The sequence below is a fragment of the Pelodiscus sinensis genome, chromosome 3, assembly GCF_052426305.1.
Source record: "Pelodiscus sinensis isolate ZL-2025 chromosome 3, ASM5242630v1, whole genome shotgun sequence".
In the NCBI taxonomy this organism is placed as follows: Eukaryota; Metazoa; Chordata; order Testudines; family Trionychidae; genus Pelodiscus; species Pelodiscus sinensis.
The window spans coordinates 116052403-116078749 of record NC_143054.1 but is presented as its reverse complement, the minus strand read 5'-3'; the positions used below and the strand labels follow the sequence as shown (position 1 = coordinate 116078749).

At 42.6% G+C, this 26347-nt stretch overlaps 1 protein-coding gene across 2 annotated transcripts in view; it reads right to left on the bottom strand.

The window, feature by feature from the left end:
* Positions 1-1280: 1280 nt before the first annotated feature.
* The window catches only part of IGF2R (insulin like growth factor 2 receptor), a 101010-nt gene continuing 75943 nt past the window's right edge, over positions 1281-26347 (bottom strand). For both annotated transcript variants that reach the window (XM_075924562.2, XM_075924563.2), the window contains exons 32-48: positions 24241-24367; positions 23614-23739; positions 22493-22755; positions 21998-22207; positions 20776-20925; positions 18073-18234; positions 17064-17271; positions 16464-16610; positions 15693-15927; positions 14418-14554; positions 12806-12920; positions 10726-10872; positions 7954-8138; positions 7075-7261; positions 4135-4290; positions 3455-3524; positions 1281-2964 (exon numbers count right to left, since the gene is read on the bottom strand). In XM_075924562.2, coding sequence (XP_075780677.2) covers positions 2551-2964; positions 3455-3524; positions 4135-4290; positions 7075-7261; positions 7954-8138; positions 10726-10872; positions 12806-12920; positions 14418-14554; positions 15693-15927; positions 16464-16610; positions 17064-17271; positions 18073-18234; positions 20776-20925; positions 21998-22207; positions 22493-22755; positions 23614-23739; positions 24241-24367 — 3039 coding nt within the window. In that variant the 3' untranslated portion in view covers positions 1281-2550. The remainder of the gene's footprint in view (positions 2965-3454; positions 3525-4134; positions 4291-7074; positions 7262-7953; positions 8139-10725; positions 10873-12805; positions 12921-14417; positions 14555-15692; positions 15928-16463; positions 16611-17063; positions 17272-18072; positions 18235-20775; positions 20926-21997; positions 22208-22492; positions 22756-23613; positions 23740-24240; positions 24368-26347) is intronic.

Sequence of the window (26347 nt, the reverse complement as noted above, 5' to 3'; positions counted from 1 at the left end):
GGTTCTTAAATTGAATCTGTATGTAAGTCGGAACTGGCGTCCAGATTCAGCCTGGTGAAACTGATCAGAGGCTGATTCCAGGAAGCCTTGGGCTTCCTGTAGTCAGCCGCTGGTCAGTTTCAGCAGCGGCTGAATCTGGATGCCAGTTCCGACTAACATACAGATTCAACTTAAGAACAAACCTACAGTCCCTATCTTGTATGTAACCCGGGGACTGCCTGTAGTGCAGTGGTCCCCAACCATTTGGGGTTGCCGGGCGCCAGGGGGCGTGGCCATTCGCCCGCCGGGCACCCGGGGGGCGGGGACCCCCATCGCCGGCCCCGGGAATGCGGCTCTCTCCCCTCAAGCGCCACGCGCCTGAGGCCGGCGCTGGCGCTCTCTCCCAAGCACCGCGCGCCCGGGGCCGGCGCTCTCTCCCCCCTCCCCCACCCCAAGCGCCGCGCGCCCGGGGCCGGCGCCCTCTTCCCCCCCTCTCACCCATGTGCCACGCGCCCGGGGCCGGCGCTCTCCACCTCCCCTCCCTTCCCCCATGCGCCGCGGGGGGTTAATCTGCGGCGCCCCCGGGGGCCGGCGCTCACCATGCGCCACGTGCCCGGGGCCAGGCCAGCCCTGAGCACTTGGCAGGCGCAGACAAATGCCCCCGCGGGCGCCATGGCGCCCGCGGGCACCGTGTTGGGGACCACGGCTGTAGTAGATTACTGTCTGGTAGGATCATTAAAATGAGTTCGTCTGACCTCCTGCATAACAGTCCATCCAACAGTTTATGCAATCAAGCCCAACAGAACTAGAGAATACACTTTTTAGACACATCCTGTTTTGAAGACTTGATAGTATGTTCCAATAGACCGGCTATTCTTGCTATTAGAAATGTGACTATTTCCAGAATCTATTTCCTCCCCAAAATTGTCCTTACACCAATTCTCTTTCTAGCTGTAAAAGTGTTGTTTTCATTTGGAATGCTAACACTTCCTAACATCAAACACAGCTTGAAACACCTATATTGTGGATGTATTGATTCTGTATGGGTAACTATGCATAATCTAGGGGACAACACCAAGCACGAACAAGAACATCTGTTATCTGAATTTATGAGCAGGTTTCAAATATTTGTGGTGAGACATCTAATATTTCATTTTTAGCTTTGCTATCAGAAATATTTGTTTCCAGCAGGAAATTTAGAAAGCGACTTTCAAGCTATCAAAGTACAGTTTGTTTTTTTTAAGTGTAAGCAAGAAAAATTTCAGAACTTATTTCAATACATATGGGAATAATACGGAATGTCTGTTTAATTTATCTTTTATTGAAATTGCTGAATTGTTTATATTACACTAAATTTGATTCAAAATGGAAAACGTTTTATAAAATGAAGAAACCAGTGTTGAAGCCAAATAAGCCAACCGAAACGGTACAAGAGGTTCAAAAAAATCTGACCAACACATGTATCTGTACATGAATCTGGAACCATACCATTGCCCATAAGAGAATTCAGAAAACACTGACAGGAGCAGACCTCTATAGGAAGATTGACATAATTTCCATTCAGTCCTGGCAACACTTATTATATTCTGAGCCCAATGGTCACTGAATAAGAGCTACTGCATTTGAGATGCTATTTAAAGACTTGGGCCCACCATATTTTAATGCAGTTAGTATCACAAACTATACCTGTTGTGCAAATTAAGGCTTCTCTAGGTTTTAGGCTTAAGCTGACAAAAGACAGGGCTGTGAACATGGTATTGTAGGGTTTCTGCACCCATTGCCTTGAACAATCGAGTTATGTCTGGGCACACACAAATTCTAGTCCCACCTACACGCAAGGGAAATCTTTGGGTGCTTGTCAGCTGTTTAAGCAAATACTGATTAAATGTGTCATGTGACCAGTACCAAAAATATCATGCAAAGAACAACCATCATTTCAGACTAAAGCTAACAGAGTTGTACCTTTCAATAAATGGTTTTAAATCAAGTAATTGTTTAAATTAGAATGGAGTATTCAAATTTACAGGATAAATTAGACCAGTTCCAACATTTACATCAAACCACCCCAAACAAAAAGTTATGTTTTTATTTTCTCTCTCATCTAATGGGTGAATCTATAGAATAATACCCTGCCGGCAGGAAGAACATGTTGCTATTATTCAGCAAACCTGAGTAGTGAAAGTCAATAAATACAGGGAGAGAGTTAAAATGCTAGTAGTCAAATATCTCGAATCTCAAGTGACCGAGGCTTAATTCAGATTTACTCCTGTCCTTTGAAACGATTTCATAACAAGCACATAGTACTTGCGCTGAAGGGTTAAAATGAAAATCCTGGCTAGAGAGAAGCAACATAACTCAGTCATCTGGAGGCTGGAAGTCCAGTTGTTCCTGAATGTATCATTGTAAACAACCAGGATTGAGTCTTTTTTCTTCCCTTTTAAATGTTTACTTGTTAAAGGCAAAATTCAGAAGTCTCAGGCTAAAGTCTTCATATTTGGTTGGAAGTGTTTTGCTGTCCCATTATATATATAATCTATCTGTATTTATTTAATTAGGCACAAGAAGGGCTATTTAAACATTCAACAAGTCCTCATCACTATCATCATGGAACGATAATGTATTGGTAGAATTCTGTGTCTTCTGTTGGCTTGGGTTAGGTTTTGCTTTCCTTGCCTTTCCTCCATTCAGCAAGTTGTTCTTGGCATCACTTTCAAGACTAAATGGCTTCCTTTGCTGCCAGTTCTTATCTGAACCTCTGGATTGCACCCTTCCAGTTGAATGAATTTTCACATCTGGGACTGTTAGAACTTCATCCTCACTGTCCAGGTCATCCACATGGAGAGATGTCAAGGTGTCTGATTTAACAGATGTGGTAGTGATGTGACCATTTTCTTGTCCTCCTTTGCCTGGCCTCTGATTTGGTGCTGCGATTTCCTCCATAAGCCACTCAGTTTCATTCTCATTAGCTTCTTCTTCAGTGTTTATCTACAGTGTGAAGTTGGTAAAGTTACTGCATAATAATGTATAAGCTTTCAAAAACACCCTTTATGGTCTCCCAAATCCATCACCTATGAACTACCACCAACCCCCTCCTGCACTTGGATTTACCATCTTCCACTCATAAGCAGATACCACAAAATAGTGTTAGTGCACGAATACATCTTTTATCTCACTATGCTGCTTTTTGCACTCTTGAGCACTAATTTCAGTCTCTTTTTTGACCGCGCCTTTTCTCAATTTGCCTCCTATTTGTTGATCATGCCTCGGTATTTCTCTTAAATCCTCCTTCCTCTCCTTTCCTCCAACTATTGTAACTGAAATGGTTCTGTTTTCCCCCTCCATCTACTTTCAGATTTAGTCTCAGATAGCCACCTATAGTCACAAAGTTAGTTTAAATTGTGAGGAGTAGCTGCTATTTATTACTAGTTTGGAAAATCATTTCAACACCCTCTGAGGTCATCACAACTGTAAGTACCTTTGTATATTTATAGGAAACATGTGATGTTCTCCTGCAGCAGTTGGTTATCTTGTGCATCACAGTTTCTCTAAAAATAAAAACACGACTTTTTATTACAGTATTTATTACTTATCCTGTTGGAGAAAAAACAGCGATCAGGAATACCAACACCCTCAGTTTTCACTCTTCCAGTCAGAGGAAAATCGGCTCAATTTCCAGTAAAGAAAAAAGATCCAATACTTTTCTTGCATATACCTTTCCAAGGCTATTCACTAAATGGGAGGCACTGATATCTAAATAGTCTTGGGCCAAATCTAACTAACTGCTAGCATGACTGGCCATCTAAAGAAGTGGACTGTGCCCACAAAAAGCTCATGACACCATCTACATGCTTTGTTAGTCTTTAAAGTGCTACCAGACTATTTTTTTTTTAATGTTTCTCCAATTTGTGTGAATCTTTCATAAAATAACCAAGTTGGAGGGGGGGGGGGGGGAGATTTTTTTTTCCCCCAAAAAAATAGGGAAATTAAGTTAAACAAAAATCACAAAATTGGTAGCTGAATCAGGGCATAACAATACCTGTAAGCACTTTTAACAGTCTGAGAAACTGACTAGATTTCAAGAGGGCAGCATCCCCAATTGAAATCAACTTATGTTTCATGTAAGAAAACATTTTCTTTAAGCCTCCCTAAGCTTACCTCCTCTCTTTTTTGTAAAGCAACAAGATCAACAGACATGCCGTGAGAACCACCAGGAGGATGCTCAGCACAGCCCCAACAGCTTGGCTTCTTCCCGAAAGGCCTTTGAAAATTTGCACTTCCTGGTCAGACTGTTCCTCTTTGCTTCTAGAACTTCTGTAGGCAGCATAGGACACATGGTTAAGAGGACACTCTGCTTGGTTGTATTAATAGTCTGAGGAAATGTCGATTAGAAAAAAAATTTGGACAAACATTCAATAAGGGAGGTAACACTAGCGCTTGCTGGACTCTCAGAAAATGCTGATGCAAAGGAAGAAAGTTTAGGGAATTTGTTTCAAACAAGAGATTTAGTTTATTCTAAAAAAAAACAAACAAAAATAGGAGGAAGAGAGTCATGAGAGTCAGCAACCAAGTACAGAATTATTGTTAAAAGGATCATTTCTGTAAACATTACACTTCATTAGCAGGTAGTTATTAACAAGTAGGACTCACATCAACAGTTTTAAATATGTAAGGAAAAAAAAACCCACTGAATCCCAAACCAATGTGGGATCTAGGTACAAACCCACAGTTCCTCCTCCTGTGGAGCCACTGGAAATTCTCTAGAATTGAGCCTGCATCTTACCTAACAAGTTGTGGCAGCTAAACACAACAATTCGTCTTTCAACAAATGAATGGTACATAGACTGCGCCATTTGGGTAGTATAAAGAAAAAACTTTACTGTATTTTCAGAACAGAAAACATCTAACCAGAAAACTATACGGTCACAATTTTAAAAGACATCTAGGGAAAATAAGGTTAACGTGGTGAAAGAGCTTGAGGGTGAAGGTGTACACAGCACTCACATGCAGCTACACATCTTACTTTTGAGACCACTACCTATCATGTCAATCAGCACTGTCTTGTTACCTTGGGCTTCCCCATCTGTCTGTTGGATCTTGGCTTATTCTTAGGTGCTAAGATGATTGAGGCAGGGACCATCCTTTTGTTGCGTTTCTACAATATTCAGCAATTGGGCCTGTGACTGGGATTGCTGGACACTACCACAAAATAAATATTGGCCACTCCAGCAGAGAAATTCTGGCATAAAGAAGTGGGCAGTTAAAGGTAACAACCATTAGCAGCGGGAAGAAACCTAGCCATTCATTTCCACACACTGAATAAAGACTGGAGGAGCTCTTATTTTTTTAAAGTTAAGATAGTTTCTTAATGGGATATATGCCTGTGGTGTAGTATAAGATCCTTGCTGGTTGCTATGCTTGGGCTGTGGGCAACCCTCATTGGCAGCTGTCTGTAATCACAGCCTTGCAGGGGGTGCCTTACCGCCCCAGGGTAGTGGCTGAAACCAGTTCTACAAGTTAAGGGAAGAGGCTGAACAAGGGAACTGGGAGGTTGGGAGAAGAGTCAGTCTTGGGCTGGAATCATGGAGGAACCAGTCTAAGGAGAGGGCTGGATTCTAGGGGCCTAGGGACCCCATCTCAAGGGGTCTGAGGTATCCTAGCCCAGACTCTGGTAAACACATCACGCCTATGCTGTGCTGTATCCTGCAGAAGCAATAAAACCCCTCTATTCTACTGGTTGGCGGGTCTGTTCTTGCTGCTACGGGGGGTGCAGGAACAGGGGAAGCCCAACTGCATCATCACAGTGTCTTAGGCTTCTCCCCACAGTAATCAAAGCAGCAGCTGAATGGAAACAAGCTGAGTGAAAGCCAGCTTCCCTTAATGGGAAGAAGTAGATTTCAATTAAGCTCTTTTCAAATTTTTTCAGTGTAAATATTAAACCACTGAAACCTAAAATAATCTTCATATAAGATGATCATTTTAGCTAGCAAGTGGAATCAATGTTCCTTCATTTATTACGCTGTGAAATTGCTTTCACTCACTCCTCTCATATGCATTAAACGCTCTTTTTCCTAGATTCTGAGCAGTCCTCTCCTTGCCACAGCTACTATAGATCAGCCGTTCCAACCGCCGTTTGCAGCCCAGCGCCAGTCTGTGAACTGCTGGCTGCTGGACCACAGCAGCTCTGAGAGCCAGGGCTCAGGATCATCTCCCAGCGCCTCCCCTTGTGCTGCAGCTGTTGGGAGAGGTGCGTCCTGCCTCGCTTCTCAGCCAACCAGCACTGGGCAGGGGCATCCTCCTGGTCACGGAAAAGCAGTTCGTTGTGAGGTGGGAGGGCTGCACGGCGCCCAACACAGCAGCCTTAGAGCTGCCACGACCTAGGCAGCAGCGCTCAGCTGATGTTTGAGAGGCAGTGAAGGGCTAGGTGAGGGAAGTGGGACAGGTACCGGGGACTCCAGGGGCAGGGCTGGTGCTGGGAGGGCTCTAACAGGTATGGAGCTGGCACTGCAGGGCTTTCAGGCATCCAGGGTGGGGATCTGGATCAGGGGCCTCTGAGGGCAGGGCTAGTAGTTAGGGAGCTACAGAGGCAGGGAAGGCACTGGGTTAATATTGCGGGCTGGCACAGGGAGGTCCTGGAGGAGTTGGGTACAGTGGGGCTCTGGAAACAGGAGGCTGGCACTGGGAAGTCTAGTGGTGGGGGACACTCTGTGGCAGGGGGCTGGCACTGGGGGGGCTCAGTGCAGGAAACTGGCACGGGGGTGCAGGGGACTCCGGGGTCAGTGGCTGGTGCTGGGGGGAATAGTGTTGGGGTGGGGCTCTAGTGGCTGGAGCTTTTTATACAGCAGACTGGCAAACCCCTTCACAAAGACTTTGGTAGACCAGTAACATTTTATTTGTATATTTAAATAGAATTTGCATAATGGATATGCAAATAACGTTATCGATCTGCCTAAAGTTTGTGAATGGTTTTGCTGGTCCGTGGTATAAAAAAAGATTGGGAACCACTGCTGTAGATAATGCTGGACTGCAAAAGAACCTTCTAGTAGCTTAACTGCTAGGAAGAACTCCATGTTACTTTGCGGGAAGGAAGTTACATACCCTAATGGACAGACTGCAGACGTATACCAGCTAAACAAATACTGGCAGTCTGCTGTCTCATGAAGGAACTCAGGGATGCCTTCCTTTGCCTGTAGGCTGCAGTGGAAAAAAATCATTGAGGAGGCAACTTTTGATTTATCTTTACCACAGGCTGAATCAGAGGAAAACACAACATCCAAGTCGTCATCTACAAAGAGGAAAAGTGAAAAGATTTCATAAAACACTGCACAGGAACTAGGTCCTTACAAACAAACAGTCTATTAAATGTGCTAGATTTTTTAACTAAAGAGAGAGCAAAAGAAAGTGTGATCTAAATTTACTTCTCCAATGTTTAGGTTATTAGTACTCATAGAATCCCTTTGAAAAAGTGTTACACTTGGGCTATCAGGCAGAAATATAGATTAGAGAGCCCTTCTAGAATTACTAATACTGTGTGTATTTTTTCCAAAAAATCCTAACTGGGTGTCAGAAGTTCATTTAGTGTTAGGTTCCTTATGTTTCTCCAACAACTATGTTTTGTATGTAATGTTTTAAGCTAAAGAGCTCACCTGAGCTTCTTTAAACCCTTTTCTGGCATCAGACATTACAACCTACTGCATACATGCAGCTGGGTGGAGAAGAGAAGTGTCTTTTTCCCATCACTCCACCAATACCTTTTTCATATAAGGAAAGTCAAAGTAATTTGTCTCCTTTATGCCATTCCCACATTTACGTGGACAAGCAAGCGTAGTGGAAATATTGAATCCAGGATAGTAAATTCTAGTAGTGTTAACAGGAATATACTAGTTCAAAGGGCAGTTAAAGCAGACATCTCTCATTCTACGTAGAAATTCATGGAAAGGTTCCAAGTGTACACAATTGTAGTCAGTGAGAACTTACCTTGAATATAATATTTAGCTTTAGTGGAAGAGCCAACTTTCCTAACATAAGTACCAGTTGTTTTGATCTGGCATACATTGGCTCCAGAGCACTGTGGGTGCACAGAATCTGTGATAGCAGAAAGCTGGATTTCATACACATATGTGTCACCATTTGTCCGTATATCACCAGATGCCATGTATAACCTGAAAGCAAAAGCAACTTTACTACAAAGTCCAAATTTCTCCCATAATTATGGACAAGAACAAATACTGCAACACAAGAAGCAACCTGATTTGAGCAGACTTCCAAGTACTGCTCTCTCTAACTATATTTCTTACATTCTATAGTTGGAATGGACAGATATTGGAAAAAAAATTCAAACCTTGTTACCTACAAGTTAACTCCCAAATCTGTATGTAGGCCCCAAAAGATAAGTGGTTTGATCTTCAAAAGATACCAAAAACCTGCAGCTGCTATTGGTTTTAGTGGGATTTATTCGTGATCAGCACTTTAAAAAAAAAAAAAAATCATCACACTGCTTATTTGGAGGCCTAACTATGGCTTTATGAATGTAAGGGTATGTCTAGACTACATGCCTCTGTCGCCAGAGGCATGTAGATTAGGCTACCAAACACAGGAAAATGAAGCGGCGATTTAAATAATCGCCGCTTCATTTAAATTTACATGGCTGCCGCGCTGAGCCGACAAACAGCTGATCAGCTGTTTGTCGGCTCAGCGCGATAGTCTGGACGCGCGGGTATCGACATCAAAGAGACATGTCGACCGCCCAGGTAAACCTCATCCCAGGTTTACCTGGGTGGTCGACAAATACCTTTGATGTCGACACCCGCGCGTCCAGACTATCGCGCTGAGCCGACAAACAGCTGATCAGCTGTTTGTTGGCTCAGCGCGGCAGCCATGTAAATTTAAATGAAGCGGCGATTATTTAAATCGCCGCTTCATTTTACTGTGTCTGGTAGCCTAATCTACATGCCTCTGGCGACAGAGGCATGTAGTCTAGACGTACCCTAAGTTATAGGTATACTGGGCTGAAGGGCTGGTCATAAAATCCTGCATTCTACTTGAGCAGTATCAGTGGCAATATCCTGGCACCACTGACACTAATCCAGCATCTTCAAGAGTAATGGCTACCAGCCACTTATATCATGTACACATTACATCTAATGACATTACTGGAGAGAGTCAATGTTTTGAGATTCTTTTTATTTTTATTATTAAAAGAAGGGTGTTTGTTCCAGTACTCCTGTCCATTCTCAAAGATCGATTTTTGAGCAAGCCCACGCCCACTTACCTTTCTAAGTCTGCTTTGGAATAAAGAACTATAGGTTGAACCTCCTAAATCTGGGACTCCTTGGTCTGGCAACATCTGTGTTTCTGGAGGACCACAGATGTTGCTGGACCAGACAGCCCCAGCACGCATGAATGCAACTGGCCAGGAGTGCAGTGGCAGGAGCCTCAGCCAGGCGGAGGAGCAGCAGCGGGGCTGGCAGCAGTCAGCAAGCCCCAGCTGGCCAGCACAGCAGGATGGAGCCCAAGACCAAACCCTGTCACAGGGGGGCTGGAGCAGAGCCAGCCACAGGGAGGCTGGCTGCAGGGGATCTTCACTAATCTGGCCAATTCCCTCATTACAGGATCCAACAGTCCTGGTCTGGCACCGAGAGGTCCTGAGGGTGCCAGACCAAGGAGGTCCAACCTATATTTCCTACTATCAGTTCTCCATCCCATCTCTTCCTTATTCAATGATATTAGGCAGTAGAAAGTACCAACCAAAGAGGGCTACCACATGAATAGATGTGCCAGTGCTTTTGCATGGACAAATACCACTCCCATTCTCTTTAATGTATGTCAATGTTCCAAGACTCAGAGAAGAAGTGCTTCTTTGATTGCCTTGCTTTCCCAACACATCCCTAAATTATGCTCCATCAATGCAACACAACCTGCATTTGACCTTTGAGTGTGGTGAATCTGCTCTATACAGCTGCTTCTGTAGTTTAACGTGTGTGTGTGTGTGTGTGTGTGTGTGTGTGTGTGTGTGTGAGAGAGTGTGAACACATTCAGTCTTGAGGTGTAACATTCCTCCCTTCCCTGAGCCTCCTGTTGCTTTTAACATTGCCAATTTCAACCAGTGACTCCATTTTATACCTCTGCATGGTTAAAGCTTTGCATTATGGCCACCAAACACCTGCCTCAGAACCTTCCAGCAATTCCTCACATCAAACCTGGCTGTCTTTCTAAATGATCTGCTCAGGGATAGGGAAAGATCTATGGCCTGTGAGATACTGGAGGTCAGATTACTATCAGCACAAATGGTCTTCCCAGTACTAGCCCGGGAAGCCTGTGACTGTATCATTAGTAGAGTATAAAAGGTGGCAAAACATAAAAACAAAAAGATACCCCAAGTGTGGGTCTTTGGCACAGTGGCTGGGCAATATCAGAGGGGTATTGACCCTTTTTATCATCTTTAGAGAGACTAGATGAACTCTTGATACTTGGTTTTAAAAAAGGCCTGACCCTGAAGGGTGCTGAATATCTCAAGACACACTGGACACCCTCAGCCCCCACTGATTTCAACAGGAAAAAAAGGAGGCACTCAGTATTTTCCAAGGTCAGGCCTCAAGTCAGTAATTAGTGCACAGCCAGTGGGCTACAAAAACTTCATTAGTATGTGTGCTCCTAAGACAGGCACATCTTAGACACCCCAAGGCATTCAAAGTGGTATTGTTTTAGCTATCACATTCAGCACGCTATAGGAACATGCTTTTTACTTACTTGTAATAAATGTCACTCAGACTGAAATTTTTCCCAGTTGTAGGATTAATAACAGTCCCATTTACTATCTCCACCTCTTGCTGCTTCACAGCACAAGCTGCCCGAGTTCCCCATGCAATATAGTGCACACAGTTTTTTTCATCAATCCTATAAATACACAGCAAAGTAGTAACAAGTCAGATTTGCATGACATGCTTGCTAGTCTGAAAATAATATAACTGGCAGTGGGAAAACGGAAAGATACACGTGGCTTTCACCACAGTGTAGCCTATTGGCTCAGTGGAGAGACACTTAATATTTGTGCTTATTTCCTGCATAAACCAATTATGTCGCTCAAGATCACTGTTCTACCAGGCTTACTGAACTGCTTCCTAACTCAATGGGTTTAGAAGTCCAACAACAGGTAATTTCTGAGACCCCAAATTTAAAAATAAAAACAGAAAAATAGCTGTGTCAAGTGCCCAATGTCACATGCCGCACTGGAGATTTAAAGAAAAGGAAGTAAAACTAATCAGCCTGGTTTGCTTTGGAAGGTTTACATTTTGTATTTCAGTGATCTTAGACAACAAACATGGCTGGTCAAGTTCCAGTCCCTGGCTCTTGTGCCCCATTTCCCTATTGCTACAGGCGAACATTTAATTCGGACAGATGAGCAATAAAGTTTGGCTTCAAACATAGTCAGTGCGCTCAGGAGGTATTCAACTATGACAACTCATTAAATGACAACTTTTATACACAGAGTTTTGTCAGCTTTTAAAATGTATTTTGTGTGTGCAGTGGTAAAGTTAAAGTTACAGATTTAAATAATTTAAGAAACCTATAGTTGGACACCACACGCATTTTCTCCAAGACTTCTTTGGCAAGGACAATCGATCACTAAAAAACCTTGACTCATGTTAATTTGAAAGAGAAAAAACATTCAATAAATAATGTATATACTGTATACCACAACCACCTGAATAACCACAGATTCTTTCCAGTTCTGCTATCAGTTTGAAGGGAATGCCAAGACTTTAACCTACGCAATCTAAAGTAAATACTGCACGGAATTGCTGTTTATGAAAATGAACAAGGGGAAAGAATCCAAAAGCTTCCAGTCTGGTAAACAAAGATTGAAAGTGAGTTCTGCATGCTTTTACACACTGAAGTTCATGTGATATTTAAATGTCCTTCTAGAGAATTAGTGCAGGAGGAAAAAACACAGGCTATACATTTACTTTCCCGGGGCAGCCACATAGTTGCTTTTCTTGGAATTCACAGATAGAGGACAATCAGCGGTAAGTACACATTTATTCAGAACTTTCTGTTTACACTTTTAAAAGCTGGTGAGTACAGCATGCAGCTGTTGGTCCCAAAACTACCACTTTTTTCCTTCTAGCATCAACACATCACCTTTGTTTTGGCTCTCTACAAAGTGCAAATGCCAGAGAACAATATGGAAGATCAGGAGCTTAAGAGGGAAGCTAACTCATTTTTTCAAACAGAATAGAAAAATGTATGCCCAACCTGTATCTAACTGGGCTGAAAATCAATTTAACTGGCTATGTTTCTAAAACCTGGGCACCTAAAGTTGGCACTTAATCCTTAATCCTCAAAGTTTGAAAGTGTGTTTTGTTCAATTTTTGAAACTGCACATTAAAACATATGACTCCGATTGCCACCACTACCATCCACTCACTGTACAACCTTGGTCAAATAACCTAGGCCCAGATTTTTAGGCAATATCCCACTTCAATGAGACATTGCCCAAACTAACACTTTTGAAAATGAGACACAAAAGCCTAAGTCAGTTAGAGCACTGAAACAGGGAAATACCTATAAAAATCTGGGTCTTTATCCCACCATAAAAATGGGTTTAATATCATCTTCACAAAAGAGACTCTTCTGTGTTCCTAAAGCACTTTGAGATTCTTGGGTGAAAGGTGCTAGGGAGAACAAAATTCTTAAGTCAAAAATTTGTTTTCTGTGCATTTAGTATGCATCTTTACAGAGTAACAAAGCTATTTCCATAGCCCTTTATCTTTCTGGTTGACTGAACTAATAAGGTCCATTAACAGAACCAAAAATCTCAATTACTCACCTCTGTAGTGTGGGATCACCAATTGTTTTTGCACATTTCAGTTCTATAATGGTTGTTGCTTTCTTGTTTTTTCCACAGTCCTGTCCACCAGAGTAACTGACAAGGATTTTATCACCTGAAACAAAAAACAATTGAAAGACTCAGTTTTGTGTGCTGTAGTCCTTCAAACAGAACTCTTCTTTTGACTGTGGTTACCAGAGACATCTCAATAGTAGTTTTGATGGGATCATAAATCAAATTACAGCATCTTGTCCCATCAGTACAAAAGCTAATATAAATCTTTCAACAGTTCTTAACACGGTTTCCCCATTCAGCCCAGAAGAAACATTTTGGTGACAAATTCAATTTGCCTACCTACTTGCATTTTACAACTGTAATATTTCCAACATTCCCAAATACAAATGAAAACCCCACTTTTGCAAGTAAGGGCATGAGCATACGTGCATTAATTTTTCCCATGGCTTAGATTTTTTCCAAGATAGATATTAATATTTAAAAACACAAGAAAGATAAAATTAGCTATAGATGCACTTTTGAAAGACAAGAGGAAAGATCTTTAAACCAAAGCATAGCAACTTTTCTAAAGTGTCCCTGTCTGAATCCTAGTTTTAAAAAGCAAGTCATACAAACATTCTATTGAAGTGAGAAGAACATCTGGCATGTCCCAGTAAGGATTCTTGATAGCAAAGTTATGATTTTTCCTAAAAAAGCTTAGCTGTAACTAGAGCCCTGCAGATATCCCCGTCATAGTTACAGACCATTTTGCAGATGGTAGAGCAGATGTAAATACAACCACGCAGAGCTTGACAGCATTGGTGGTGCCTGGTTATGGCAGCCTGGCCGGGGAGGGGGGGGGGGAAGGAGAGAAGAGATGTAGTATGGTCACAGCCAACAGTTAGTGGCTGGGTAGTAGGTCAGAGTTGGGGCTCTCCACCACCTACTAACAACACAGCTTCCTATCCAGCAGCTTAGGCCTCTCACGCAGAGTTGGCATCCCAACATGGCTCAGCCCAGAAGCATTAGCACTCTCAGCCCACCAGCTATTGGACAGCAGGGCCCACTCCTGGCTGTCAGGACTGGAGTGGGTAGGACCTGTTTCCCCCACTGTGATGCAATACGCCCAGCTGCTGCTCCCAGGGGCTTACAAGTGAGAACCTGGCAGCACACAATATGACCCCTCTTCCCATGACCTTCCCTCCATACTGCCCCCTGCACCATGCTGCCTCTTTCCTGCAAGACCCCGGCATCAATTCGCTCACTTCTGCTCCCCCCCACCAGCCCTTCTGAGACTGCTGTCTGCTTTGGATACAGGTAAAAAACAGCGAGGGGGTCGCAGTCTGATCCTGGCTGGTGAGGAACCACATTTTTGTTCCTGCACAGGGCTACAGTTATAACTAATTAATTGTTTTGACCACTATCACAGCCTCAACATTACTGTCATTAATAAGCCTTTATCTGAAATGATAGTAATAGATTAAGAAACAGGCATAAGAAACAGGCAACAGATGGACTCTTTACTCAAGGATCAGCATCACCACTAGATCCTCACTATAAAAATACTGATTTTGCAGCTGTCTACTGAAATAAGGAGGAGTCAAAAGGATTATTGCACCTGTTACATTCAGCTTCTGCGTATGTACAAGTCCCAGAACCTGAACGTCACCATTTTGACTTTTGCTACAAACAGCAGCTCTTTCGGGGCAGCTTGTAGGTCCATTGTGTACTCTCTGACATAGATTTATGTAATACCTATAATAAAACAAAAGATTGATAGTGGGCTACATAAATTTATGTTGAATGAATATCAACAAAGGAAAGGATTAAGCATCATGAAATTCTCCTTTCAGAATTATTGATGACTTTGCTTAATTTTATTCATGAGCATTCACTGCCTTTGTTTTTACACACCTCTTACTATAAACAGGTTTCTGAATCGGTTTGAGCAAACATAAAATGAACCACGAACTACAGATTTTTTGCTTGTACTTCCAAATTAGCTAATCTGACTCTCTTTAAAATTTGTACGTATGTGTTAGTCACTTCTTTCCAACATTAATTTACCAGGTCAAGTTTCTTTTTTAAACTCAAATCAAGCTATATTTGGAAGAAAATTGAAGTTCACCGAAAAATTAAATTATTTAAAAACTGTACCTTACAAATGGTTACATAAAGACACACATTTACAAAAATAGGTTTTGCACTAAAATTAATTGCTTTATTAAACAAAGAAAGTATTAACTGTTGTTAAATAAAAATAATTTCCAGTAACAATGTTTTTCAATCTTTTAGAACCTCTCCACTTTGACTATTTATTGAATGGCAAAGAAGAAACAACAACAACAACAACAAAAAGACGACTTCCAACTTTCTCTTCAACTCAAGTTGGAAAAGTAAACACCAGCATACTCTCACTGTGAAGACTGAAAGGGACACATATTTAGGGCAGTCCATGTAACATTTTTAAAATTTGACATAAAAAACCTAAAGTTAAGATATTCCCTTTAACTCATTAGACTGAGTATTCATTCACTGATACCACTTTTTAGATGAAGTGTAAAATTTCATTTTTATCCAGCCTGTGCAAAAGTACTCTTTTGCGAAGACTCATCTAATTAACTGGGGAAATTGAACAGTCTCCCTTCATTCCAGCTTTCAATTTCCCAAGCACATGCACAAGATTACAAATAAAATCATAAATTTCACGGAACTTCATGAAAGGCTGCACGCTAGTGAAAAACTAAGTGAAATCAACTACCAAATGTAGATTAACGCACTAAAAAAAACCCAACTCCCCTCCTGCAAACACCCACCCATCTAACTGAATCCACGGATGTGCAAATTCTTTTGTAAAAAGCATTATTCATCCGAAAAAAAAACAACTACTCACGCAATCCCATTATGGTTAAAGACCCATGATCCTGTAAGCGAGGAGAGCACTCTTAAATCGTAGATTTTGTGCTTTCGGGTGAACTTGCACTCCATCTTCTTTGGCGGACAAACTAACTGTGTTTTCCATTCAAAGGTCACAGCACAGCCAAGTGTCTCACTCAGGAGCTGAGGGTTCCCACTGCCAGCATTGTCATCACACTTGAAAATAATAGTAGCTTCTCGAGTCCCAGAGACTAGGAGGAGATACATTAATGTGAGAGGAGACACTCATAAGGGGCTGTTACACATGTGGACAGTGCCACATAATTATGAATCAAAAGAGTAATGGAAAATATTGTTCTAAACCTAGCATAGCTTCTCATTAAAGAAATATTAACTTTTGTTTCCAGCCCATCTAAAAAAAAGACACCCAATTAGGTAGGACACAATCATTTTGATGTACTATTACTTTACTACATTAGGCTAATAGCAAAGTGTGAATTTAATTTTCCCATTAAGCCAGAGTAACTTTTGTCAGGTCAAACAGTTACTTTGTGACATATAGGGGAGGGAGGTTTAATCCCATACTGTAGCTCCTGTTCTAGTTTCCATTATAAAGGACGTTTACCCAAAAAATGAATATCCTGGAGGGGAAAAAACCCCACACTTCTATTCTCGTTTAGACTATCAACCTCACACATCAGGAGACACTTGGTTTAACAGAATCAGAACTAGTCTGAGAAACAGGTCCAACATTTCATGTCTCTGGTAAATGAAAGCTCTTACTAACCCTTTCCACAAAATCCCCATTTTCCATCTTTGTCATAGTCCTCAGTTGTGGCACACCATAGTTGTTTTTTTTCTTCTGTAATGCAGTCCTCATAATTCTTGCCTTTGTATTTGAAGGGGAAGACACACAGCTCACCTTTTTCAGTCACTGTAAATAGAGGTGACATTCCTTAAGACATGTGCTCTGTAGTTACCATGGTTGATGCTAGGCAATATATAACAGAAGTTTATAATTTGACATCCTGTGTGTCCTGGTCAGCCCCATCATTCAAGCACAAATACAAAACCGCTCTAGTCTAAATACTATCAAAGCAATATACATCAGGGCAAACATCTAGGGCCTTCATTGAACTGCTTCAAACCAATTTATAAGGCAAAGGCTGTATTGAGCATAGGTAAATTCTGACCTCTGCAAATAAGTCAATTTGATTTATATTTATGATCTATTATATTTTTAAAGAGATTAATTATACAAGAGACAGAATTCCATCATTCTACTGATGAACTGTTTTTTCTTGGCAGTTTTTCAGCTGCTCCATGTCTTAATGGGACCAGATCAATTTAAATAGAAAATAATCTGCAGCCAATTAGAGGCTCTCACCTGGAGGGCACCGATCACCCCCTGTATACTGCAGAATGACAGTTTCATCCTGATGTCTGTAATCCATTTTCATTTCCTTTAGATTTCCAAAGGAAGCAACACTGTTTTCAGAGACCAGGCACACTGCCCCATCTTTGCATTTTCCACGGGGCACATCTGCTGCTTCAGCACACACCCCAACATGGTAACTGCTAGATCCAGAAGAAATCTGTAGAGGCATTCCATGGGGAAATCAGATGTCAAAGATAAAAACAACACTAGAGCCAATAGTCACTATTCTATGAGACTTACGCAAGTCTTTTACATATTCAGTCTCGTAAAAACTTTAGATGACAGGGACTGGACATTATCTACTACATAATTGAGAATGTTTGTCCATCTGTCTATCCGAGAGACTGTTCAAGAACTCCTGAATGGTAAAAGCTAGGATCACCCCAGAACAATGTTCTAACTGAAGAAAAACAAACTTGTTTGAGTTAAGGACCAAGCAAAGCTGGGTGAATCTTCTAGTTTTAAATACAATCATTATGGGGAAGTAGGGAAGAAATATACCCTACAATTTAAAGTTGTATTGTACTGACCCATATTAATGTGTCAGCCATGAAAAATTCCCATCATATTACTTTAACACCCTGAAGTTTTTGTAAAAATTGACTGGCCCGTGCACAAACAAACATCAATTATTAAAAAGCATAATTCCTAGATGAAAAAAATTAATGATGTTTCCTCACTGGGGGGTAGGAGGATACAAGTAGGATTTTGCAAGTCTAGTGTAATCATTTTATTAGAGAAAGACTAGAACCACTAGCGGTGGCAAAATCATGTACAAGAGGGAGTCTGCACCACAACTTAATGTAGTGGCTTTTGGAAACAGTGAAAGAGTAATGCACATGCTTCTTCATATTAACTTCCTCAGCTCTCCTGGCTTATTTAAATGACTACCACTTGGGTTTCAAAATGTAGTATTCCTTCACTAGTTATAACAGCCCCAACACTGTGTTCATTTTACCTTATATGAGCTTCTGGAAAGGCTGGACAAGTTAAAAGTGTAGTTTAACTGCTCATCAGTCACAGTACAGCCCAGTGTGTTCACTTTATCAGGACACACCAAAGGAGTACCCCACTCAAACACGAAACTGCAGTCAAGTTGTCGTATCATCTTTGGCTTACCCTGTTACGAAAAACACAGCAAAAGCATTACAATGCATTCTGTGTGGAGTCTGATTTTCTCTCGTTCACTGGAAGTAGGTTTAAAAAAAAAAAAAAAAGACTACATGGATGGCAGGGCTGTTTTTACTACCCCCTTGGTGCAGGGATACAACCAAGACAAAATGGTAAGATGCCACAATCACCAGCATTAAATTATTCCTTCATATTGCCCATTTTCAGATTTTTCTAGACTGTGTGGAAGACTGAAGTGCTATTTGGCAGAGTACTGTACTCTGAAATTTCACATTTGGGTTTAGTTTTGTATCAAAACAAAAACCTGCAAATCTGAATATTCTCCAGAGGACATTTTTTAAGTTTAAAGCTTTGTTTAGAGCTTAACTTGCTTTATATTCTTCTATTCCTGCCTGTTGGCTCACCAGCAACAACAGGACTGAGTGAAGTCTTTCCACTACCTTGTTGTGTACTAGCTTCAGTTTTGTTCAAAACCTTTTGGCTCTACACCATTCTTCTCTGTATCCATCTAACACCTGCTTGGTTCCTTGCACTCTGGTGCATAGCTCCATGTACCACAACCTTCCAGGTCTGTCCTTGACTTGAGGCCAAACCATGGCAGTTTTTAACTTGTTTGTAATATTATTTCTTGCTCTAATCATTCTTATCTTGCTGCTGCCTTTAACCTCCTGTTTATTTCCCTCAGCCAGTTCCTTTCTGCAGTCAAAAATCTTTCATTCATAAATGTTTCCTCATACTCTTAACAGTAGTCTCATGTACACTTTTTTGTTTTTATTGAAATGTCTTCAGCCTTCCAGAGCTTGCAGAATTTTCTAAATGCTGTAGTGGCAAGTCTGATTCTTCATTTTATAAGTACTTTCTCAATTCCAATTCTTCTCTACTAGTGCTCCAAGATACATGCATTTTTCCACATGCTCTAGTTGTCCCAATGTGATCTTCACTTTTCTTATCTTCTAGTTGCCAAAATGTGTTTATTATATGAAATGCATTACAATATAAATCAGTTTAGGAGCAAGTAGTTTGAAAATAATATATTTAAATATTTTATTCTGATAATGTTGAAATGTCCCATTTTGACATTTTTTGGTGCTTTTCACCTTTGCTCCTAAAAAAAATTTCGGAGCAAGACATTTTAAAAGGCATTTTGACAGAAAAATAACTCCATGAATGTTTGTCCAGCTCTACTCTCTATATAAACTGTATATTTTTAAATGTAACCAAACACCGACAGCAGAAGATTTAAGCTGTATTAGCATTTCTTATCTTGAGTGCCTAACTATGCATTTAACATTTCATAACAAACCCTTTAAACAAAAGAAACATTCAAATGAATTCTAACATTTTCCTCCAAGACAAAAAAATTACACTTTCCTTTTGGAACAGGACTAAAGCAGTAACACTATTAAGAGGAAGTTTAATTTAGTGAAGTCTCAATTTGCAACCTGCATAACTTGCTGCCTGCTTAAAAACAGGGGTCTTAAAAGAACTAAAAGCACTACTTTTCTTTCAGGCCACAAAATGCAAGCTGTCTTCTGAAGCAAAATATGCTTGCTGTCCCTTCTAGGAAGTACTCAATTTTTTTTTCTTAATGGTTTTGGTTGGAATTTAAAACACAAACTCATTAGTGAAGATTGTAAATTTTGCGCTCTCATTGGATACTACCCACCGTCGCCAGGGGTGGGGCAAGAGGCTTCCAAACCCCCGGATCCAGCCCGTGGCCACCTCGCTGGAACTCTTAAGCAGCAGTTCTCGTTTTAAAAGGCCAGCAATTCAGGATGGCTGGGGAGGGAGACAACTCATGCTGTTCCCGCCCCCCAGCAAAATCTCTTCACTTCCATTGGCTAATCTCAGTTTCCAGCCAGTAGGAGTTGAGCAATTTTGCTGGTAGCTGGGGCAGTGTAGGAAGCCTTTTCCCCTGCCTTCTTGTCCCCCCCTCTCCCTCTTGTGCCCAAAGCAGAGCCATGTAGAGCAGTGAACAGCCTGTAGCAGACAATCTTCCTCAGGTTTCTGCTGGTAAACACCTCCCAACCAGAGTCTGCCTCTGGCACCCCAGCTCCTCCCTTCCCCAACATCTCTCCTCCCCCTCCACATACCAAAACCCTCTGCCCCATCCCACACCTACACCTCCTCCCAGATCTGGCACCCCAATCTCCTGTCCCAAATCACAATCCCCTTGTACCTTAGGTAGTAACACAAAACCCTGCATCCTAGTCCCCTGCCCTAGGTCACAACTGCCTCCTTCATCCAAGCTCCTTCCTAGACCCCATTCTCCCTCCTGCACCCCACCCCCTTACCCCAAGCTCCCTTCTGCACACAACCTCCATCCCAAACTCTGGAATTCCTCCATTAATACCCTGGAAGAGTGCAGCCCTCGACCATTTTCCAAAATCTTGGCGTGACACCCTGTCAAAAATTATTTCCCACCACTGCACTTTGCAATACCTTTTGGTATTGTTCTTCTTTCTACACTGAACAATTCTGTATTTTTGTGGTAAAATGTAAAAATAAATAAATAAATGAAGTTCCTTACCAGACTTGTTCCTCTGTTGCAATGAAATACAATAAGAGAGGTGTAATTGAACATTCTGTCTGCTTCACAAGGGGTTTTACTGTTAAAAGTGATATAAACTTCATTTACTGCAGGATTTATTTTCGGAGGTTCAGTGATGTGACCAATATCCTGAATAAGAAAAAATAATGATTGATAGCAGCATATTAAATATCTAAAAACAGGGACAATGATGAGACAAGTAGGTGCATCTTCCATTCCAAGTGAGAGCTGAAGTACTGAACACCTCTGAAAATCATGCCCTATTACAATTTCTCTCCTTGAACATACTCTGATTAGATCTTACAAGAGAAGATGTCCATTCACTGTGATATATGATGATCAAAGCTTGACATCGTAAAACATTTCACATCTAGTGTGCAAGATCTGTCATTAGGCCAAGACATAGTGCTGTTTTCAGCTAACAAAAACGTTCCTCCTTAGCCAACACAGAAGCACCCAAAATCAAGCGTAAAGGAATTTGGTCATATACAACACTAGCTCCATTTGTTCACAGCTTTTTAGAATTAAATGTGTACCAAAAGTCAGCAAGTTCATCTTCACTAAGATCCAGCAAGGGCAAACTTTACCATCCCTAGCAACTTTCCTTAAGGTGGTGCATTACCGTCACCTTCAAATCTGATTTCACCTTCACTGTTGCTTTGCAAATCAACACCATGGTACCTGCTAGTCACATGTTCGCATAAGGTTTTGAAGGCAACTCACTTGTCGGCACACACTACATACTGGACACATCCAGCTTCACATTTCAGTAACTGTACTAATTTTATGGCTACCATCTTTTCTCCACCATACACTGGCAGTTACTTAAAAGCTTTCTGTTCACCAACCCAAATGCTTAGCAGATACTCCTAAATAGAACCAGGAACGAAATCTGGTAGGCTAATCTTTTGGGTCTGTCCCAGTGTGAGCTGTTAGTATATCTTAGGAAATAGAAGTCTGCAATCCCAATGAATCCCTCCAACCCAGCAGAGAGCTATGGTGAAATTAGATGGACACAATTTGGGGAGAAGTGACAAATGCTGGGGTGGACAGGACTTTGCAGATGTAGTTTTAAATCAGCCCCTTTCCCCTCCCCCCCGGGAAAAAAACCTCATAATCAGTCCTAGGGGTGCTTTTCAAAAGGAGCTATCAGTTACAGTATCTCAAGAGATCTCAGTGCTGTTAGTTACATTGTACTTACTATAGGAGGTCCATTAACAGGAACCATGCAGACAGCCGATCCAGGTGGGCAGTTGACATCTGCAATTGGATTCAGAGGCTCACAAATGTTAATATAGAAATCTGGAGTGAGATCAGTTAAATCATCATCAAATGCCTCATAATACCCAGTTCGACGGATCAGAGGGGAGAGGTCAATAACTGAGGTTCCATTCTGCACTGAGCATTTCACCTGTTAGGAAACAAACGTCGTGCCTTCATGGGAACTGTTTTATTACACAATAAGCCCCCTTTTCTCCTTGCACCTTTTCCTGGAATACACATTATACTGACTGCTACAAGAGATATTTAAGTTATGTACCAGATGAAACCCTTCCCATGAAGCATAGAATTTAAAGATTACCACTCACCACATCAAGACAATGCAAACAAGAAGCGGTCTTCTTCCCTTCCGCCAACCCCACCCAAAAATTTGGCACGGTTTCTGTATCAAACAGAAGCTTATAGATCCTCTTACCTCTTCCTCACAGGCTAATGAAGTATGCCAAGAAAAGTAGTGGGTGCATGTCTGCTCATCAAAGGACAAAAGCACAGGTCGGCTACCAGCTGTAGCATCAGACTTGCACACAAAGCTAAAATAACTTGTATGTTTCAGTTCGGAGTTTGCAGGACAAGGATCTCCCCCTGCATAGACAAGCTTCAGCAGCTGATCCTCATAAGTCAACATTTTGTTCAGTCTTCCAGCATTAACTGGCTTCTGATCACCAACAATGCAGACACCTAAATGAAGAAAGATGGGGACAAAAGTTATCAGCTAGGAAAAAGAGAGTGAATAATCCAATCATACCATGTGTTCGTATGCTAAATTACAATTGTTCCTTAAATCCTATATTGATCATAGAGTAGGACTAACAGAATTCTGAACAATTTTTTTTAGCAGTTTTCCTCCCCTAAGGGAGGCGGCTTGAATTTTTAAATTTTTCCCACCAAAACGAGTAAGAAAAACATTTGGGTTCTTCACAGAAGGGACAGCAAGCATGTTTTGCTTTAGAAGATATAGTTTGCACTTTGTTCAGTTTTTAAGATGCCTAATTTTAAGCAGGCAGCCAAGATATGCAGGTTGTAAGCTAAGACTTCACTAAATTAAACTTCATCTTAATATTGTCTCTGATGAGCCTTAGTCCTCTCAATGGTAATTCCTGAGCCTCGCCAAAAGCAGAGACCCATAGCATGCTGGCTGCATAGGTCCAGAGGCAGAGAACTCTGGAGAATTCCACAAACTGGTGGCCCTAACTCCTGCTTGCACCCAAATCTACATATCTGTCTCCACTGTCCAGAGAAACAGCTCAGACTGACACGTCTGACACAAACAATCCTAATTCTCCAAGATGAACGTTGTCCGTTTCCTCACTCAATTCCTAATATGCTATATTTTTTACAATTTAAATACACTTTGTACCAGTTAGTCTCAGCTAGGGTACCTCTCTCTCCCCAAGTATCAATACATAACATTCTAATGTCTCCTGGAGAAATAGTTTTTTCCTAGGCAGAGAATGTCATGACTGACCAGTGAGTGACCTGGCGTACTATTTACAAGCACTGAAGACAAATTCAGAAAAGAGAAAAAAACAAACTTACCAACCCCACTACCACATGGGCTTTTAGCTTCATTACAAACACCCAACTGAAGTGTTCTTCTTCTCTTGCTGTCATAGACCGTGTAGCCAGACTCTCTCTTTAAAGAATTCAGGTCGAAGAGATGGCCTGCAGGGAGAAGGCAGAATTTTCTTCTTTTGCAGAATCAAAGTAAAAGTTGAATTAAACAATGGCTTTTTGAAGAGACGCTTAAGCATAATAGCCCAGCACTCCTGACTCCACAAGATGACCTGTAGGCAACTATCGGTATGAATTATTTTCCTTTTAGTTCAGAGAAATCCAGTGTGGGGCTTTTCTGAGGTGACAACTGAATTCAGGGTCTGCCAGTAGCATTCATAATGTAGACCAAGCATCTCCAAGACGCTGAAATAGTAGTTCCTTGACACGATACTTTCCCCACCAATCTCAAAACAGTTACCCTCTGGAGATGAGACCAGTCCTCACCTCCCAGAACATAAAAACAAGGGCAAGATGACCAGGTTCCCATTTGCTTTATTCATTGTTACTGGCAATTACAGCCATTAGAGTACAAATGCAACACAGGTTCTAATGGCTCTAACATCTGAAACACACTGATGTCATGTGCATAAAGTCTCACATATCCCTTACCTGTAGCAGGGTTAGTTACTCTGCAGTCATTTTGCACATTTTTTTTCAGAGGACAAGCAGCAGCAGTGAACCATAAGAAAGTATATTCACATTCTTCAATAGCAGTTACTAGTTCTGGTTCAGACTCCTGAAACAAAATGATTTGAGAGAGAAAAATCAAGTCTCTTCATAGAAGCACAGCAAACAAAGAAGTGGGTTGTGCCCACGAAAGCTCATACCACCATCTACATGTTTTGTTAGTCTTTAAGGTGCTACTAATCTATTTATTCTTTTTAAACAAAATATAGGACTATGTAGCACTTTAAAGACTAACAAGATGGTTTATTAGATGAGCTTTCGTGGGCCAGACCCACTTCCTCAGATCAAATAGTGGAAGAAAATAGTCACAACCATATATACCAAAGGATACATATTAAAAAAATGAACACATATGAAAAGGACAAATCACGTTTCAAAACAGAAGGGGGATGCAAGGGGGGAGGGGGGAAAAGGAAGGTAGATGTCTGTGAGCTAATGGTATTAGAGGTGATAATTGGGGAAGCTATCTTTGTAATGGGTAAGGTAGTTGGTGTCTTTGCTGAGCCCTCCGCGGAGAATGTCGAATTTTAGCATGAATGACAGTTCAGAGGATTCCCTTTCAAGTGCAGATTTGAAAGTCTTCTGGAGTAGGATGCATGTAATTAGGTCGTTGAGACAGTGTCCTTTCTGGTTGAAATGGCAAGAAACTGTTTTTTCTTTGTGAGCCTGTCTAATACCTGTTTTGTGGGCATTGATCCTTTGGCGAAGTGTCTGAGACGTTTGTCCAATGTACATAGCAGACGGACACTTTCGGCACATGATAGCATAAACCATATTTCTGGCTGCACAGGAATATGTATTCTTGATCTTATAACTCACTTGGTTAGGCCCAATAATGTTATCAGCAGAGTGAATACAGGCAGTCCCCGACTTACGCGGATCTGACTTACGTCGGATCCGCACTTACGAACGGAGCTTTCTCGCCCCGGAAGTCAGGGCGAGAAAGCCCCGTTCGTAAGCTGCTCCGGTGCCCCTGGTCTGCTGGAGACCGTCTCCAGCAGACCAGGGGCACCGGGCGGGCTCCCGCGCTTCTGAGGCTTTGCCAGAGCAAAGCCTCAGAAGCGCGGGAACCGCTGCTGCTGCCCCTTGAGACCCGGTGCCTGTGGTCTGCTGGGGACGGTCCCCAGCAGACCACAGGTACCCGGACTGAAGCCGCAGTCGCGGGGGGGTCCCGCGCCTCTGAGGCTTTGCCAGAGCAAAGCCTCTGAGGCGCGGGGAACCGCCCTGCTGCCGCTTCAGTCAAGAAGCGGCAGCAGCGGCGGTTCCCCACGCCTCTGAGGCTTTGCTCTGGCAAAGCCTCAGAGGCGCGGGACCCCCCCGCGGCTGCGGCTTCAGTCCGGGTGCCTGTGGTCTGCTGGGGACCGTCCCCAGCAGACCACAGGCACCCAGACTGGAGCGGCAGCAGCGGCGGTTCCCCGCGCCTCTGAGGCTTTGCTCTGGCAAAGCCTCAGAGGCGCGGGACTCCCCCGCGGCTACGGCTTCAGTCCGGGTGCCTGTGGTCTGCTGGGGACCGTCCCCAGCAGACCACAGGCACCCAGACTGGAGCGGCAGCAGCGGCGGTTCCCCGCGCCTCTGAGGCTTTGCTCTGGCAAAGCCTCAGAGGCGCGGGACCCCCCCGCGGCTGCGGCTTCAGTCCGGGAGCCTGTGGTCTGCTGGGGACCGTTCCCAGCAGACCACTGGCACCCAGACTGAAGCCGCAGTCACGGCGGGGTCCCTCGCCTCTGAGGCTTTGCCAGAGCAAAGCCTCAGAGGCTCGGCACCCCGCTGCCGCTGCGGCTCTGCTCCCCGTGTCCCTGGTCTGCTGGGGGGGGGGGGGGCGCAGCTAGTGTGCTCCCCCCCCAGCAGACCAGGCTTTTGTTTTGGACTCTGGGGCAGAGCAGCTGGGGTGCTGCCGATTGGTCCTGCAGCGCCCGTGGGCACTACTGGACCAACCCGGCAGCACCCCAGCTGCTCTGCCCCAGGTCCTGATTCAGCCGCTGCTGGTCAGTTTCAGCAGCGGCTGAATCAGGACCCTGGGGCAGAGCAGATG